General features: G+C 41.5%; 1 protein-coding gene across 14 annotated transcripts in view; it reads left to right on the top strand.

Annotated features, from left to right (window-relative positions):
- The window catches only part of PDE4DIP (phosphodiesterase 4D interacting protein), a 238,485-nt gene that overhangs the window by 26,459 nt on the left and 193,302 nt on the right, over positions 1-18,724 (top strand). For 2 of the 14 annotated variants that reach the window (XM_015463433.3, XM_005204058.5), the window contains exon 1: positions 7,812-8,106. The exons of the other annotated variants lie outside the window; for them this stretch is intronic. Coding sequence is in view for 1 of the 2 variants with exons in the window: in XM_005204058.5 (XP_005204115.1) it covers positions 8,087-8,106 (20 nt within the window). In the remaining variant the exon portion in view is untranslated. Of the gene's footprint in view, positions 1-7,811; positions 8,107-18,724 lie in introns of those variants that run through there. 14 annotated transcript variants of the gene reach the window in all.

The following is an 18,724-nucleotide window of genomic DNA, read 5'->3' as shown; positions in this document are numbered from 1 at the left end:
AATGTGCTATAGGATAATGGGCCCTAAACATTTTAGAAGCTCTTTTGTCTAGTGGAAAGACACATGCTTAAGCTTCATACAGGTCTTTTTGTTTGACTGAAATGGTGTATGAGGCACTATCTTAAATCTTCTTGAGGTCTTAACTATGTCGTGTGTCTTATTAAATCCTGGATTTGATTTTTTGTTTGTTCTTTTGCCCTGAAACTGCTTCCTGTTTTGAAAGCTTTTGCTGTCTGGAGAAAATGAAGAGGAGAGCAGTTTGACTTTTGACTAGCAAACCCTGACTATATTTCTTCTAAATTCTGCTTAAAAACTGAATGGTTCTTCTTTTTTTTTAGCCCATCTTTTCTATCCATATTTTATCATATGTGATTAAAAGCAACCAGTTAGTATGTTTTCAATTCTGCCTAAAAATTTCCTCTGCCAGATCTTCCCATTCATTAGGTAACATTTTCTGTTTTCCACATTCCCATGGGTAATGGTGTTGCTAAATTTCTGCCAGTACATAACATAGGTTATTTTTTTTTCAGTCTCCAATAGTATTTTCTTCACTGTCCTTCACAGACTCTTCAGCAGTCTCCTCAGTGTCCTTCCAGCTTCATTAATAGGTCTTTACAGCTTCTGTGGCATCCAAGTCCCAAATATACTGCCACTGGTTTTAAGTTTTTGTTACAGTTATACCTGGGAGAAGGTAATGGCACCCCACTCCAGTGTTCTTGCCTGGAGAATCCCAGGGACAGAGGAGCATGGTGGGCTGCCATCTGTGGGGTCACACAGAGTTGGACACGACTAAAGCGACTTAGCAGCAGCAGGAGCATAGCTATGCCCCACTTAAAGGTACCAAATATGGTACCACTATCTAATGCTACTTAGGAAACTATTCCAAAACCTATGGCTCAACAAAAAACACTTTATTATGTCTCAGGGTTTTGCGTGTGTGCATGTTGAGTCGCTTCAATTATGTCCAGCTCTGTGACTCTATGGACTGTAGCCCGCCAGGCTCCTCTGTCCATGAGATTCTCCAGGCAAGAATATTAGAGTGGGTTGCCTTTTCCTACTCCAGGGGATCTTCCTGACCCAGGGATCGAACCCTCTTTCCTATGTCTCTTGCACTAGCAGTTGAGTTCTTTACCACTAGTGCCACCAGGGAAGCCCCATCTCATGGTTTTAGGGATCATTAATTCTAGCATGACTCAGCAGGGTAAATCTATTCTGTATAACCACAGCTGGAGTTGCTTGATTATTCCAGCTGGTGGCTGAACTGATCTGGAAGGTCCCAGACTGCTTTGCTCACATGCCAGATACCTTGATGGTTCTAGATGGTGGGCTCAACTAGGCCCCTCTCTTTGTCTCTTCACATAGTCTTGGGCCTTCTCCACATGGTTTCTCTAGCATGGGAGTTTCTTATCTGGCAGCTCAGGGCTTCAAAAGTAAGTGCCTTCAAAGTCTAGTATGAAACTGTAAGGCTTTTTTTGAATTAGCCCCAGAAGGCCTAGAACATCTTTTATATTATATTCTATAGTCAGTTAGATCTAAGATTAAAAAAAAAAGGCAAGAAGAATTAGATTCCATCTCTCAATGGAAGAAGAAGGAAAGAATTTGTGGTGGTCTTTGCCACAGACACTCTATCCTTGCCTGCAGAATGATTGCTTTCTGAGAAGGACATTTATTTTTTTAATTAATTTTATTGGAGTATAGTTGCTTTGGAGAAGGAAATGGCAACCCACTCCAGTATTCTTGCCTGGAGAATCCCATGGACAGAGGAGGCTGGTGGGCTGCTGTCCTTGGGGTCACACAGAGTCAGACATGACTGAAGCGACTTAGCCTGCATGCATGCATTGGAGAAGGAAATGGCAACCCACTCCAGTATTCTTTCCTGGAGAATCCTGTGGACAGAGGAACCTGGTGGGCTGCTGTCTATGGGGTCACACAGAGTTGGACACGACTGAAGCAACTTAGCAGCAGCAGCATAATTTCTTTATAACTATAGTTGTGTGAGTTTCTACTGTACAGCAAAATGAATCAGCCATATACATACATATATCCCTTCCCTTTTGGACATCTTAAATCCAAGGTTAGAGAGGTGGACATGGAGCTGTGAGGGACAAAGGAGACGTCTATTTATTAACTACATCAGCTGAGTCAACTGCAGTGGTCAGTGAAGTGACAGGTGTGGCAGACGTATCGTCCTCCTATCTAAGTCTCAGTGAATGTTAGGGGTCAAAATTAGGGAAACAGCGTACATGGTGAGAGGCTAAGCATGATGCTTTGGAGCTAAACTGGTTTCAAATCTTAGCTTTATATACTGAGACAATATTTACCTCCCTGTGTCCTATATTAATTACTTACAAAACAAATAACTAGAGCTTACCTCATTACATTATTGTGGGGATGAAAGGAGTCAGTACATATTATACCTTTAGAAGAGAATATGGCAAAAAACATATTAGACATGGTTATTTTATTGCCTTATAGTTCATGAAGCAATCCATCAAGGTGGGGAGAAGGAAGGGAAAGGAAATAAAAAAACTAAATAAATGGAAGGTAAACATACCATTGGAGTATTTGGAACTGATGATGAAGACAGGCTCAGTGGGTAAAGAATCCGCCTGCAGTGCAGAAACCACAGGAGACTTGGTTTTGATCCCTGGGTTTGGAAGATCCCCTGAAGTAGGAAATAGCAACCCAATCCAGTATTCCTGCCTGGAAAATTCCATGGACAGAGGAGCCTGGTAGGTTACAGTCCATGGGGTCGCAAAGAGTCAGACACAGCTGAGTACACACACGTGAAGACAGACACTTTCCTATTTTTTGTCCCTTATCATCAATTCAAATGTTTCCTGAAGCACCATCAGTTGACCAGTTCAGAAGCAGTGTACTCAGGAAAGAATAATGTAACTGGTTTAATTTATCATCATTATCTATCCAGATTGAGTTCTAATCTAGAAAAATGAGAGAGATATGCAGGGAGGAAGATATGTGACTTTCTACTATAATGATCCATGGAATCTATAGTCTTCTGCCTATCTTATAATGAATTAAAAAATAAATGAAATTCTTAAAAAAAGCTGTCAGGATAGGCCATGTTATTCTGTAGTAATAAATAACCCCTAGAATGTCCTTAGAGATCTGGTGGTTAAGAATCTTCCTTGCAATACAGGGGATGCAGGTTCCATTCTTGGTCAGGGAACTAAAATTCCACATCCTGGGGAGCAACTAAGCCCGTGCTGCAACTGCTGAAGCCCATGAAGCCTAGGGAGCCCATGTGCTGCAACTAAGACCTGGGGCAACCAAATAAATAAATAATTGATTAAAAAAACAATCTCAAACTCTCAGTAACTTAATACAGCAAAAGTGTATCTCTTGCTCATTCCACATGTTCAGTTTGGCCCAGCAGGAACACTGGACATTAGAGTCATTCAGAGACCCCAGCTGATAAAAGTTTCATCTTGATGAGCATTGTTCTCCAAAGATCAGTACAACAGTGGAAATTGACAGTAACTGGTAGATTGTATTCTTGTTTCAGAATACTCACCCCTTCTGTACTCTGTGGGCAGAGTGCAATTTCCTGCATCATGACTCTGGACTTGGCCATGTGACTTACCTTGGAGAATTAAATATGGCAGAAGGGACAATGTATTTGTTCTGAGCAGAGACTTTAAGAGACATCACAGTCTCTGCCAACTCTCTTAACCCTCCTGTATGCTACCATTAGAAGAATATTCCCCAGGTAGCCACTGCTTCTTCAGTAGGCATCCTGGAATGAGAGCTACATGGAGCAGAGTTGAATCCATGCCCAACCAGCCCATACCTGAACCACAGATCCTTGAGTGAAATTGGATGTTTGTTGTACAATGCTGAGATTTGGGAGCTCTTTGTTAAGCAGCATTGTTTCAGCACAAAGATGACTAATACAGTGATCAACACAGCAGGATTTCATGACTAGCTACTACAGATAATGGTTTGCAAGTAAACATATGAAATAGGAACTTGCTAGTATTCTAAGAAATATAAGGTAAAATGAGATGATATTAGTTATATACTATATAAATACAGATAGATATCTAAAAGGTCTTATAACTATTAAGTTATTACTTGAAAGTGAAAGTCGCTCTGTCAAGTCCAACTCTTTGTGACCCCATGGACTATACAGTGGACTATAATTCTCCAGGCCAGAATACTGGAGTGGGTAGTCTTTCCCTTCTCCAGGGGATCTTCCCAACCCAGGGATTGAACACAGGTCTCCTGCATTGCAGGTGGATTCTTTACCAGCTGAGCCACAAGGGAAGCCCAATAATACTGGAGTGGGTAGCCTATCCCTTCTCTAGCAGATCTTCCAGTCCCAGGAATTGAACCAGGATCTCCTGCAATGCAGGCGGATTCTTTACCGAGCTATCAGGGAAGCTCCTAGTTATTACTTATCTATTAGATAAGGAAAAAAATTAAAATGATAAATCCTAGTGCTCTTTAAACTGTGCAATATGATAAAATTAGAAGGTTCTTTTAGTATACAATTTCTTTACCTTAAAAAGTTATACTAAGGAAGTAATTCAAAAGAATAAAATAATGAAGTAGGAAAAGTTCATTAAGGCATTGTTAATAAGAGTCTAATATTATAAATAACATAACTATGCAGTAATAGAATATTATTAAGCAAACTATAGTTATATTGATATTATATAATCATTAGAATAATAAATATGAATATTCTGTAACAATATGGACAAATATCTAATAAATGAGAAAAGGGGGGATATAGCTAAGCTGTACATAATTGTAACTATACAAATGGTTATGTAATATTGAGTATATGGATAATAATTATAGGAAATATGGAGAAATTTAAACAGTTGTGCTGGAGAAGTGGATATATGGTTGAATATTTTCTTTTAAAACTTACGACAATACTTATGGCTGATTCATGTTGTAGTATGACAGAAATCAATGCAACATTGTAAAGCAATTATCATTCAATTAAAATAAAAATAAATAAAGTGAGAGGAAAAAATAAAATAAAAAGTTAGTTCTTTTAACAGTAAATTTAATTAAAAAAAAGAAATTTCTTTTTTCAACAATATACTCTTGTAAGTGTAGGAGAGTCAACATTTGCATTAGATGACATATTTTTAAAAGATTGGAAAAAAGTTAAACAAACTTTAACATTGATTATCTCTTGGTATGATAGATGATTTAATTTCTATATACTTTACTGTATTTTTCAATTCTTTTACAATGAATGTTTTATGACCTTTGTAAAAGTTATTTTAAAAATGAGCATATATACCTATGACTGATTCATGTTGACATATGGCAGAAATCAACATAATATTGTAAAGCAATTATCCTCCAATTGTTTAGTCACTCAGTTGTGTCCGACTCTTTGTGATCCCATAGACTGTAACCCGCCAGGCTCCTCTGTCCATGGGGATTCTCCAGGCAAGAATATTGCCCTCCTCCAGAGGATCTTCCCAACCCAGGGATTGAACCCAGGTCTCCCCCATTGCAGGCAGATTCTTTACCACCTGAGCTTCTGGGGAAGCCCATCCTCTAATGAAAAATAAATAAATTAAAAAAAATAAAAATTTTAAAATGACTGAGCATATTTTCTAGCCTTGCGTCTGTGACACCCACAGTTTATCTAGCTAATGCTATAATTTCTTGAATATAGCACATGTCTGGCTGTAGACACAATTCCTCTCCAAACTCAGTAGCCCATAATTTGGTTTGAGACAAAACTAAATAAAGCACCAACTTCGGTATGGAAGATGGAACTCTAGCTCTCCCTGCCCACCTTTTTTTCTTTTTTTCTTCTTTGCCTTCAGAAGCATCAGGGGATTCTTTTTGAGAGAGGTGACCTGGTGAGCCTTGTCTCAGGTCAAACTGGACCTTAAAACATTTCCTGGAAACACTCTAAGCTCAGGAGCAGCATGGTCTTCAGTTCAGTTCAGTCACTCAGTCGTGTCTGACTCTTTGCGACCCCATGAATCGTAGCACGCCAGGCCTCCCTGTCCATCACCAACTCCCGGAGTTCACTCAGACTCACGTCCATCGAGTCGGTGATGCCATCCAGCCATCTCATCCTCTGTCGTCCCCTTCTCCTCCTGTCCCCAATCCCTCCCAGCATCAGAGTCTTTTCCAATGAGTCAACTCTTCGCATGAGGTGGCCAAAGTACTGGTGTTTCAGCTTTAGCATCATTCCTTCCAAAGAAATCCCAGCATGGTCTGAGGTACAAGCTATGTTGAGGTTGGTGGGCAGGTCTTTCAGATATTTCTTCTGAAATCTCAGATGTTACCCTGCCCTCCCAACCCTTAGTCTGTACTGATAATTAGGAGAATTAACTGATGAGGTGGGAGCAGGAATGATGGTTTGCCCCAAGAACACAGGCTCCCCAGAATCTCCCCAATACTCAGTCTCACCAATACTCATGCTTCCTAAGTTAAACTCTTAGGATACCTGAGAGGATTAATTTGTTCTAGAGAAGGTTTGTTGGTCTTTTCTTCAGTGGACATGTCTCAGGGGCCGCACCATATAGAAGACAGCCTGTATCAGAGCCTTACCAGAGACCTTGAGCCTCTTTGGTCTCAAATTTATCATCTGTGAAATGAATATAACTAAGTCAACCTTGCCACATGTGGGCACTATAAAGCTTTCTGCAAATTAAAAAAAGGTCAGTGGTAATGCTAATGACAGTGATTATGTCGCTTAATAAAAAGGTTTTATTTTAGAGCTAAAAAGGAGCTTCGGGGCTGTACGCACTTTAATTATAGTATGTCTGATATGTCAAAACTCTGTTACTTAAATAGATGATACAGGGTCTCAGGCATCAGGATCACCAAAGAGCCTTTTTCTATGATTTTAGAACAGTTAGAGGGAAGGTTTGGGTTCTGATGGCCACTGTCTTGGGCTTGCCTGGTGGCTCAGACAGCAAGGAATCCGTCTGCAATGCGCGATACCTGGGTTTGATCCCTGGCTTGGGAAGATCCCCTGGAGGAGGGCATGGCAACCCACTCCAGTATTCTTGCCTGGAGAATCCCGTTGACAGAGGAGCCCGGCAGGCTGCAGTCCATGGGGTCGCAAAAAGTCAGACACGTTTGAGTGACTAAGCACGCATGAACGGCCACTGTCTTGAAGCTTTTCCGGGAAGTTCAGGGACCCACTGCCCTCTTGAAGCTAACAAAGCCCAGTAGCCTTTGTGCTTGGGAAATTGAAACCCAGGGAGATAGAATACCATAATATCAAGATGTCTGAGATGGAGGCAGCTAATAAGGCTGTAAGGTTTTGTAAGAATGCCTCCTTTCCCGAGTAAAGTTCCTGGTCCCCACATTAATGGTGACACTGACATATGAGATCTCTGGGAAAATAGCATCATGTCTTATAACCCTGTAAGGGCTGCATTTGCTTTCAGATTGCACCTAAAACGTTCCTAGACTCCAGCTCTGGCTGGGGGGTTACCTGTGGGTGGGGTAATGCAGGCACCCAAGAGGACTTCCTCTCCAGATTTTCCCATCAGTTGGTTGTTTTTTTCCAGAGCCCCTCGGTGGTTCAGGGAAGGGACAGAGGGCTTGGTGCGGAGTCCTCTAAGCCCTCTGCTCTTCTGCCAGCATCATCCAGGCAGGGAAGACGGAAGGGTGTGTTCAGGCCGCGGCGTGTAACCTGGGGCCGACTGGGCCCCAGCACACTGGCTGCGGGGAGCCCCGCCTCCCCTCGCGGTTGACAGCTCAGCTGGTGTCGAGCAACTCGTGCCAGCCAGTGGTGTCTCAGCCTGGAGTGTGTGCGCGCACCGCCGCGCTGCCCCTGGCCCCAGCTCCCCAAACAGCTCTGGGCGCCACTCGGCTCCTGTCGGCTTCCTACTGAGAACAGTCCCTCCCTTGTGCCGTAGCACGGTTAGCTAGAGGTTTGGCCACGTCAAATCGGGTTTTCTGAAGAAGCACGGAGCAGAGCTCTCTCTTCGCCGACACAGAAAGAGGGAGCTGGGGAAGACAAGGTTCTTTGCGCTGGAGATTCGAGGGCCAGGCTTCTCATTTTCCCAGGCTGCTTCCACTCCCGGGTGAGGAGCGCCCCGCGAGTAAGGACAGCGCCTGGAAAATGGAGCAGGCGTGGACACGGTAGGTGAGCTGCGTCTTTCCCGCCGCTCTCTGGCTTTGGTGTCTTTCCACCCCCGCCCCCCCGCCCCCCACCCCGGCCCCATTACCCTTTTGGAGAGGTCGCCCCTCACCACTAGGGGCCTTTGAAGGCTTCTCTTTTCATCGCCTCCTCCTCCCTAATTCCCAGCCCACTTCTTCTAGTCTCCTGCACATCTGTCCATCTGTTCTCTGGTGTCTCGCTGCTTAAGGAATCTCCCTTCCACTTAGTTTCAATGTTAAAAATAACCAGTGAGGCTGCTGGAAGTTTTTGTGGAAGGGTTTCTCTGTCTTTTAATTGATCCACAGATCAGAGGGAATTCCCTCAGGTCTGTCTTTAGAGATACCTTTGATTTCAGATACCTTGAAAAATATCAGATTGCTTCTCAGCCTGCCACGTTTTCCTTCTCAACTTCACCCTCTACTAGTCTCACACCAGAGCTCATTTCCAGAGTCTCCAGTTGAAGCTGACTCTGTGGGAGAAAAGGAGGAGACCAGGGTTCCGGTTATTGCTTAGGCTTTGTCGAGGTCAGGGTGACAGTTGCTTTTAGGTCAGAAATTGGAGATACACTGTGGAATTGTGTTTCCCCCATGCCCCACTGCTTCCCCCCAATATACTTTCAAATGCAGCTCACTCTTGAGACAAAGAGTTCATTTTTGTTTTTCAGGGGAAGAGTGATGGAAAGGCTGTATTCAGAGATGTTTCCATAACAGATAGGTTGTCATCTCCAAGATTTAGCTTTGGAGAATTGGAGTGGAACTCAGATGTGTGTTATTGAGTTCTAATAGAGGGCAAATTGTACTAACACAGAAGGTAAATATGGTGCTTAACAGTACTTGTGAAATAGACCTGGGAGATTTTAGCCGGTTGTTCAACATGGGAGAACTGTATAACGTGAGCTTTGAAGAAAGGACACATTGAAGGTGAGAGTGTGTTGAGAAGTACACTATCCAGATTTACTTTTTTCTCTTTTCTGCTCTTCACAGGCCTCTCCTAGAGGCCAGAGTTCCATTTTGAGCATCACTGGATAACGGCAGTGCAATCAGGAGTCTTCAGGGGGCTGAGAACCACACTTGAGGGGTGACCAAAGACCTGGGGCTCTTTAGTCTGGGGGAGTAAAGACTTGGGGTGAGAGCTTCAGGGCTGCTGGCTATATTTAAAATTTTCAATATACTTTCAAATGGGGCTCATTCAAGGATCAGAGATGAGGTCTGGAGACAAAGACTTCATTTTTGTTTTTCTGTGGAAGGATGGTGGAAACGCTGTATTGCTCCCTTAAAATATTTGAGGAGCAATTGGTGGTAGAGGGATTAGGCCGATTTGGAATCTCTTAGAACAGAACAACCAATGGGAGCAAGTTGTGAGGATGCAAGTTATAGCTTGGTGCAAAGGAAAGGTTTTTTAACAAGTGACCTTCCTGGACATAAATAGGTTTCTAACCCTGGAATTATTCAAGCACAGACTTGGTGACCACTTGATGATAATGAGGGTGAATGTATTAGGGATTCTTGCCTCTATCAGTATTTTTCTCACTTAAAAAAAAAGTATTATTTATTATTTTTTTTGAACTTTTTCCATGTAGTCATTTCAGACAAATTCAGAAATGTCAGAAAAATCACAAATCATATGTTTATGATTTTTATGAGTCAATTTAATGAACTGAGTATACCCATGTAACAAGCACTAAGATCAAGAAAGGGAATATAACCAGCACCCCTGAAGCCCTTGTGACCCCCAGGATAACCATTATCCTAACTTTTAACACCATAGATAAGTTTTGCCTGCTTTTGAACTTCATGTAAGTGAAATTATCCACTGTGTACCCTTTTGTATCTGGCTTCTTTGACTCAATCTTATGTTGTACAGTTCTTCTGCATTGTGTGTAGTTGTAGTTCATTCACTTTTGCTTCTATGTAGGATTCTATTATGTGTTGATATATCAAATGTATTTGTCCATTCTGTTATTAATGAGCATTTGGGGCTATTATGAATATAGTGTTCCTACAAAGATTCCTGTATCTGTCTTTTGGTGAACATAAGTACACATTTCTGTTGAGTAAATATATGGAATTGCTAGGTAATAGGAAATGCATGTTCAGCTTTTGTAGATACTTCTGAACAATTTTCTAAAGTGATTATAAAGAGGATATTCAAAGATATGAGATACAGTGTAAAGGAGCTCCACGCCACTAGTCGTTAGAGAAATGCATATTGGAACCACAATGCCATACCACTATGCGCCTATCACAATCGCTGAAATGAAAGAGAAAACACCAAGCGTTGGTGAAGTAGAAGAGTCATTATGTTCACACTTCTTTTCTATTTCTACCCTCAATAAGAAATGTATTTACTCTGCAACCAAATACACACAATATATAACTGAATCAAATGTTTCATGTAACAATCCTTATCCTTACTGTGTGGTCTGTACTCCGATCTTTCCCAACCTATTCCTTTACTTTAAAAAAAATGCTTGTGTGACTCAGTTTATTTCACCACCTAATGGGTCACAGATGGAAAAATCCTGTAATCATATATCGTAACTGATGTCTCAGATACTTCCTAACTGGCAGCTAAGATCAGTTCATAAACATTTTAAATGTGAGCCAATACAGGCAAGGCACACTGTGCTGAATGCTGAGAGTAAACAAACGGATGAAAGACGGTTTCTGCCTTTGAGGTTTTGACTTTGTTGTCTATAATTCTAGAAGAGGCTAAAGCAGACATATGCATTGGCTGCTCTTGGAGCACAGTGATGGTGGTGGTGGTGGTAGTTTCGTTGCTAAGTCTTGCCTGACTCTTGTGACCCCCATGGACTGTAACCCACCAGGCTTCTCTGTCGATGGGATTCTCCAGGCAAGAATACTGGAGTAGGTTGCCATTTCCTCCTCCAGGGGATCTTCCCAAGCCAGGGATCGGACCTGGGTCTCCTGTATTGGCAGGTGTATTCTTTACTACCTGAGGGGTTCTACTTGGGGGTTCAAAGAATAAAAATTAACTATAAAGCTACCATTTGTATCAAGCTTGCATTTGTTAGCTTCTGTGTTAATCCTTTTGTGAACTTTATTTCACCTAATCGCTGTACCCCTGTGAGGTCTAAAGTAAATGTTGTTTTTTATTTATTATTTAAAATTTAGGTTGCACTGGGTCTTTGTTGTGGCACGCCAGCTCTCTTGTTGTGGTGTGGGGGCTCCAGAGCACATGGGCTTAGTTGCCACATGGCATGTGGGATCTTAGTTCCCCACCCAGAGATTGAACCCACATCCCCTGCACTGGAGGGTGGATTCTTAACCACTGGACCACCAGGGAAGTCTCTTAAGTAAATGTTAATATAGTCATTTTCAAGACAAGAAAATTGAACTTTAGATTAAAATCTTGGCCACACACAGCTGAGGAAGAAATATTACCTCAGTTCAGTCACTCAGTCGTGTCCGAGTCTTTGCGACCCCATGAATCACAGCACGCCAGGCCTCCCTGTCCATCACCAACTCCGGGAGTTCATCCAGACTCACATCCATCGAGTCAGTGATGCCATCCAGCCATCTCATCCTCTGTCGTCCCCTTCTCCTCCTGCCCCCAATCCCTCCCAGCATTAGAGTCTTTTCCAATGAGTCAACTCTTCGCATCAGGTGGCCAAAGTACTGGAGTTTCAGTTTTAGCATCATTCCTTCCAAAGAAATCCCAGGGCTGATCTCATTCAGAATGGACTGGTTGGATCTCCTTGAAGTCCCAGGGACTCTCAAGAGTCTTCTCCAACACCACAGTTCAAAAGCATCAATTCTTCGGTGCTCAGCTTTCTTCACAGTCCAACTCTCACATCCATACGTGACCACAGGAAAAACCATAGCCTTGACTAGATGGACCTTTGTTGGCAAAGTAATGTCTCTGCTTTTGAATATGCTATCTAGGTTGGTCATAACTTTCCATCCAAGGAGTAAGCGTATTTTAATTTCATGGCTGAAGTCACCATCTGCAGTGATTTTGGAGCCCCCAAAAATAAAGTCTGACACTGTTTCCACTGTTTCCCCATCTATTTCCCATGAAGTGGTGGGACCGGATGCCATGATCTTCATTTTCTGAATGTTGAGCTTTAAGCCAACTTTTTCACTCTCCACTTTCACTTTCATCAAGAGGCTTTTGAGTTCCTCTTCACTTTCTGCCATAAGGGTGGTGTCATCTGCATATCTGAGGTTATTGATATTTCTCCCAGCAATCTTGATTCCAGCTTGTGTTTCTTCCAGTCCAGCGTTTCTCATGATGTACTCTGCATAGAAGTTAAATAAGCAGGGTGACAATATACGTCCTTGATGTACTCCTTTTCCTATTTGGAACCAGTCTGTTGTTCCATGTCCAGTTCTAACTGTTGGCTTCCTGACTTGCATACAAATTTCTCAAGAGGCAGGCCAGGTGGTCTGGTATTCCCATCTCTTTCAGAATTTTCCACAGTTTATTGTGATCCACACAGTCAAAGGCTTTGGCATAGTCAATAAAGCAGAAATAGATGTTTTTCTGGAACTCTCTTGCTTTTTCCATGATCCAGCGGATGTTGGCAATTTGATCTCTGGTTCCTCTGCCTTTTCTAAAACCAGCTTGAACATCAGGAAGTTCACGGTTCACATATTGCTGAAGCCTGGCTTGGAGAATTTTGAGCATTACTTTACTAGCGTGTGAGATGAGTGCAATTGTGCAGTAGTTTGAGCATTCTTTGGCATTGCCTTTCTTTGGGATTGGAATGAAAACTGACCTTTTCCAGTCCTGTGGCCACTGCTGAGTTTTCCAAATTTGCTGGCATATTGAGTGCAGCACTTTCACAGCATCATCTTTCAGGATTTGAAGTAGCTCAACTGGAATTCCATCACCTCCACTAGCTTTGTTTGTAGTGATGCTTTCTAAGGCCCACTTGACTTCACATTCCAGGATGTCTGGCTCTAGGTGAGTGATCACACCATCGTGATTATCTGGGTCATGAAGATATTTTTTGTACAGTTCTTCTGTGTATTCTTGCCATCTCTTCTTAATATCTTCTGCTTCTGTTAGGTCCATACCATTTCTGTCCTTTATCGAGCCCATCTTTGCATGAAATGTTCCCTTGGTATCTCTAATTTTCTTGAAGAGATCTCTAGTCTTTCCCATTCTGTTGTTTTCCTCTATTTCTTTGCATTGATCGCTGAAGGCTTTCTTATCTCTTCTTGCTATTCTTTGGAACTCTGCATTCAGAACTGAGCTTATATCTTTCCTTTTCTCCTTTGCTTTTCACTTCTCTTCTTTTCACAGCTATTTGTAAGGCCTCCCCAGACAGCCATTTTGCTTCCCTGCATTTCTTTTCCACGGGGATGGTCTTGATCCCTGTCTGCTGTACAATGTCAGGAACCTCATTCCATAGTTCATCAGGCACTCTGTCTATCAGATCTAGGCCCTTAAATCTATTTCTCACTTCCACTAATCGTAAGGGATTTGATTTAGGTCATACCTGAATGGTCTAGTGGTTTTCCCTACTTTCTTCAATTTAAGTCTGAATTTGGCAATAAGGAGTTCATGATCTGAGCCACAGTCAGCTCTTGGTCTTGTTTTTGCTGACTGTATGGAGCTTCTCCATCTTTGGCTGCAAAGAATATAATCAATCTGATTTCGGTGTTGACCATCAGCCTGGAACTATCTAATTCCAAAGTCTGTTCTCTTAGTTGCTTCATTTGATTGAGTCTTGTAGGTGACTTGGTTTCTGAGTTGCTTCTGAAGCTGCTTACTTACCCTGACTATGATTAAGCTTATGTATAAGTTTAAGACTATGATTCTGTTCCCAAATTTCATTCTTGAAATTTCTGGAAATTCTCCTCACAGAGGGATTCTTCACATAAGCCTCCATATTCTTTATCTTGCTCAGTCTACCCATAAAGAACAGGGTGCTGAGTATTTGAGTTCTTAAATATCCCCTACTCCCAGCTGTATGTCATCTACCCTGTGCAAGTCAGTGGGAGTAATTTTTCCCCCAGGAATGTTGCCTGACTGCTGCCAGACTCTTTGGTTAAATCACTGGGAAAGAGCATGTTTGGTTCTGAAACAGCAAATTTCCAGTGAATACACTGGCTTTACAAAATGCTGGTTTGGGTCTTCCCTGGTGGTCCAGTGGGTAAGACTCCATGTCTCCACTGAAGGGGGTGTGCGTTTAATTCCTTGGTCAGGGAAGATCCCCCAGACTGTGGCCAAAAACAAAAAAAAATGGTTTTTTGGTCCCTAACCAAATTAATATCCATGAATCAGGAAAGGGTTGTCAGAGCCATACACTCATGGGGATGATGAGGAGGTGATGATAAAGGTAGTTTTGCTCACTTCATTGATCTAGAATCCATCAGGCAAACCACTTCTACTGCTCTAAATGTTTATGCATGCATGCTCAGTCATTCAGTCGTGTCTGACTCTCTTCAACCCTAAGAACTGTCGCCCACCAGGTTCTTCTGTCCATGAGATTCTCCAGGCAAGAATACTGGAGTAGGTTGCCACTTCCTCCTCCAGGGGATCTTCCCAATCCAGGGATCAAACCCTAACCGAGGGATCAAGCCCACATCTCCTGCTTGGCAGAAGGATTCTTTACTACATGACCACCTAGGAAACCTGTCTAAATGTTTAGCATTCACCTGTCTGGACTAGCAGGCTTCCCTGGTGGCTCAGGTGTTAAGAATCTGCCTGCCATACAGGTGGTGTGGGTTTGATCCCTGAGTTGGGAAGATCTCCTAAAAGAGGAAATGGCAACCCACTCTGGGATTCTTGCCTGGGAAATCTCATGGACAGAGGAGCCTGGTGGACTACAGTTCATGGGGTCACAAAAGAGGAGGGCACGACTTAGCAACTAAACAACAGTCTGGAATAGCATCTCCCTAGAGCAGTGGGGTGTGAATCCCTGTTTATAGTAGTTTCCTTTTGCTGCAGTGACAAATTACCGCAAATTTAGTGGCTTAGAACAGCACCAATTTATTATTTTGCAGTTCTGGAGGTCAGAAGTCTGAAAATTGGTCTTCTGGGCTAAAATCAAGGGGTCAGCAGGTCTGTGTTTCTCCTTGAAGCTCTTGGGAAGAATCCATTCCTTGCCTTTTTCCAGCCTAAAGAGGCTGTCCACATGGCTTGGTTCATGGTCCCTTCCCAGCAAAGGCATCACTCCAGCCTTTCTTCATCCCACCTCCTTTCATTATGACTCTCCTATATATCTCTCACAAGGACCCTTGTGATTACATTAGATGCAGTGGGGGTACTCTGGGATAGTCTTATCATCTCAAAATCGTTAATCACATCTGAAAGTGCCCTTTGCCACGAAAGTGGTATATTCACAGGTTCCAGAGATTAGGAATGCGGACTTCCTTGAGTCATTATTCAGCCTGCCACACTGTTAAATGCTGGAAAGAGCATTACTAATTTTCCTCCCCCTTTACATGGAAATGTTCTTGTTTCTAACATATGGGAAAGCTAAATAAAAGGCAAATCATGTATGAACCTTAATCAACTTCCCTGAACAAATAACTCAAGAAAAAGAGAACTTGAACTATTTAGGGGCCACCTTTAAGATTTCCCAGGTGGCGCTAGTGGTAAAGAACCCGCCTGCCAGTGCAGGAGATGCAAAAGATATAGGTTCCATCCCTGGGTCAGGAAGTTCCCCTGGAGGAGGACATGGCAATCCACTCCAGTATTCTTGTCTGGAGAATCCCATGGACAGAGGAGCCTGGTAAGCTATAGTCCATGGGGTCGCAAAGAGTCGGACACGGCTGAGCAATTTTCTCTTCACTTAAGATTGAAGGTTAGGAAAGGAAATTAGCAAAGTAATTCATCTGTTTTGGTTTGTTTTCTATTACCCTGTAATTTAATTTAATAAAATGCAAGCATTAATTGTTTTTGCCCGTTGTGGCTGTGAACATTTAAAGAAGGGAAGTAATATCCAAGAAATTCAGTAGGAATTCAGTCTCAAAATTTTTTAAGTTTTTTATTTTACTTCTCCCCCCCCACACGATTAAAGTGTAGCCTTCAAGTAAGATAACATGCCCATTTATTATAGTTATATTGCATTTAAAAGCTACCCATTGAAAGCTTATTTGCAATTATTCTTATCAGTATTTACTCTCAGCCTAAAGGAAACAGGAACATTTATTTATCTTGAATTTGTGGTGAGTTAACAGAGAGTCCTATTTGCTAATGCAGTTATAACCAGAGATGGCATTCGCCCCATTTTATGGATGTGGCAGCTGAAGCTAGAAAGGTTAAGTAAGCCCTGGAGCATGAAGCTCTGGTTGGTTCTGGTACCTTCGCTTGTAGTGGTGCTGCTGCTTTGCATGTAACACTTTTTATTAGGAAAATACTCCTTTCCATAATTCTATAATTGAAACATTTTTGGATGTTGGATTTCCTAATTAACATACTGTACTTCTAGCAATTAATTTTCTGCATTTGGGGAAGGAAAATCTCTGCCTTTGCAACTCTGATCTGCTTTTAAATAGACCATATTTGGATTTGGGCTTGAGAAATTTATCAGTGCTTTCATCCCCACTTTCTTATTTCCCGCATATTAGACTCCCTCCTTCTTCTTGTAGCTTATAGGCTAAGGCTGGATTTAAAATACCAGAAGAAGATCTTCCCTGCTGATCCAGTGGCTAAGGCTCTGCACTCCCAGTGCAGGTGGCCTGGGTTCAATCCCTGGTCGGTGAACTAGATCCCACATGCTGCAACTGAGTTTTCAAGAGCTACAACTAAAAATCCTGTACGCCACAATGAAGATCAAAGGTGCTGCAACTAAAACCCGGCATGGCCAAATTAAGAAATTTAAAAAAATATATCAGAAAACTGGGAAGTGATTGTTTCTGCATCTGAAAGGAAAAGTTGGCTGACCCTCATCACAGTGCCCTCTCCACTCTGGGCAGCTCAGGGGTGGTTCATCCAAGGCTATATGGAGTATCCGTCCATTCAGTGGTTACACTGGGACCCTGCTCTTATTGAAATGGGCAGTGAAATTGAAGTTTTATTCTATAAATAAAATTCCAAACTGGGCTCAGAACATTCCACAAGTTGTCTCTGGCAAAAATTCAAATGGTGTTTAAAGTTAGAAGAAAGTCCAGAATAAAAGGAGATGTCATGGTGACCCAAGGTAGCTCTATCCAATTCTATTTTAAAACATTCAGAAGCACTGAGCACTTGTTTTCTTCTGTCTCAGGACATCTTCTGAGTTCTGTGATCATCAAGACAAGCATGATCTGAATTTTCCTTTTTTTCTCATGGCTGAGGCATTTTACTAGTCACAGACTATTTTAACAATAAGAACAACTTGTATTTTCATAGCAATTTAATAGTGTCTAATAAACTTTCTCTTAATTTGTGTCATTATCTCTAGTCCTTTTCTGCTTATTCTATTCTGCAAAAACTTATTTCTTCCTTTGCTTCTCTAGGGTCAGTTAGAGAAAAGGTAACCTGCTCCTGGCCAAGAGTATTTATTTATCCTGGCCAAAGTAGAAGGGGTGTAAAGAAGAAATAACTGCTGACATAGAGAATGCATTGACTGACAAAGAAAATTAAATTGAGTAATCTCTAGCACTTCATTCAAGAATATATTTATTTTCCATTTCATAATATGGAATACTATTATTCATAATGTGGAATAGCCTGTCATGTTGTATTATATTAATAATATTTTATTTAATCATTACCCTATACTGAGTCCTTTAGATGTCCAGTTTTTAACTATTATAAATAATACTTGATAAACAACTAGGTGCTTAAAGCATTTCCTTCCATCAGATTATTTTTGAATGACAGATGCTTAGAAGTAGAATAATCAAATGTTATTAGACTAGAATATGTCAAACACTTCTAGTTCTTGGAAATGCATTGCAAACTTCTTGGGGTTTAAGCTCATATTACTCATGTTAATATGAAGATTATTTCATTCAGTTTAAATATCTTTTTCAAGATCTGAGTTTCTGTATTCAGAAGGGAAAGTGGAGACACACTGACATAAAGTGGCATACTCTAGGATAATCCCAGGTGAATCAGTAGCAGTGTTCCCAACTTGTATCCCTCTCTAGAGTAAACTGTTTCCCTGTCACTATTAATCTCTGTTACCATCTTGAAGTGTTTCCTGAAATGGTAATAAACAAAATTTTAGTATAATAAAGTAAAAGTGGGTATAAATTACATCAAAATTATGCATACGTATTAGGATGTCTGTTGCAAGGAGAGAAAAAATAGATACTGTATTTGGTTATGGGATTATTGTTAATACCTCTTACGTGCTGCTTTAAAGCTAAGTCAATATAAGTTTTTATAGCAGGAAGAAATTTACATTTATTCTACCAAGTGACAACATGTAAAGTTTGAAACTGAGTTAGTTTTAGAAAAGGTTCTTCTGTGCGTTACTTATAGATTTCCAGATGATTGGTGCCTTGGGGCAGCATCATTGCCAGCAGACCTAGGGAGCTGGTGTCTCTCTACTCATCCTGAGCTAAAATTATTATGAGTGGGCCTTAATATACCAGTTGTTCCCACCCACAAACCTGGCCTTGCCTTTGCTAGGATATCTTTATTTATCCCTTGAGGTTATCTTCAGCATTACCTCCTTTGGGGATTATTTTT

Source organism: Bos taurus, chromosome 3 (assembly GCF_002263795.3).
Source record: "Bos taurus isolate L1 Dominette 01449 registration number 42190680 breed Hereford chromosome 3, ARS-UCD2.0, whole genome shotgun sequence".
In the NCBI taxonomy this organism is placed as follows: Eukaryota; Metazoa; Chordata; class Mammalia; order Artiodactyla; family Bovidae; genus Bos; species Bos taurus.
This window is presented reverse-complemented; position numbering and strand designations above follow the sequence as displayed.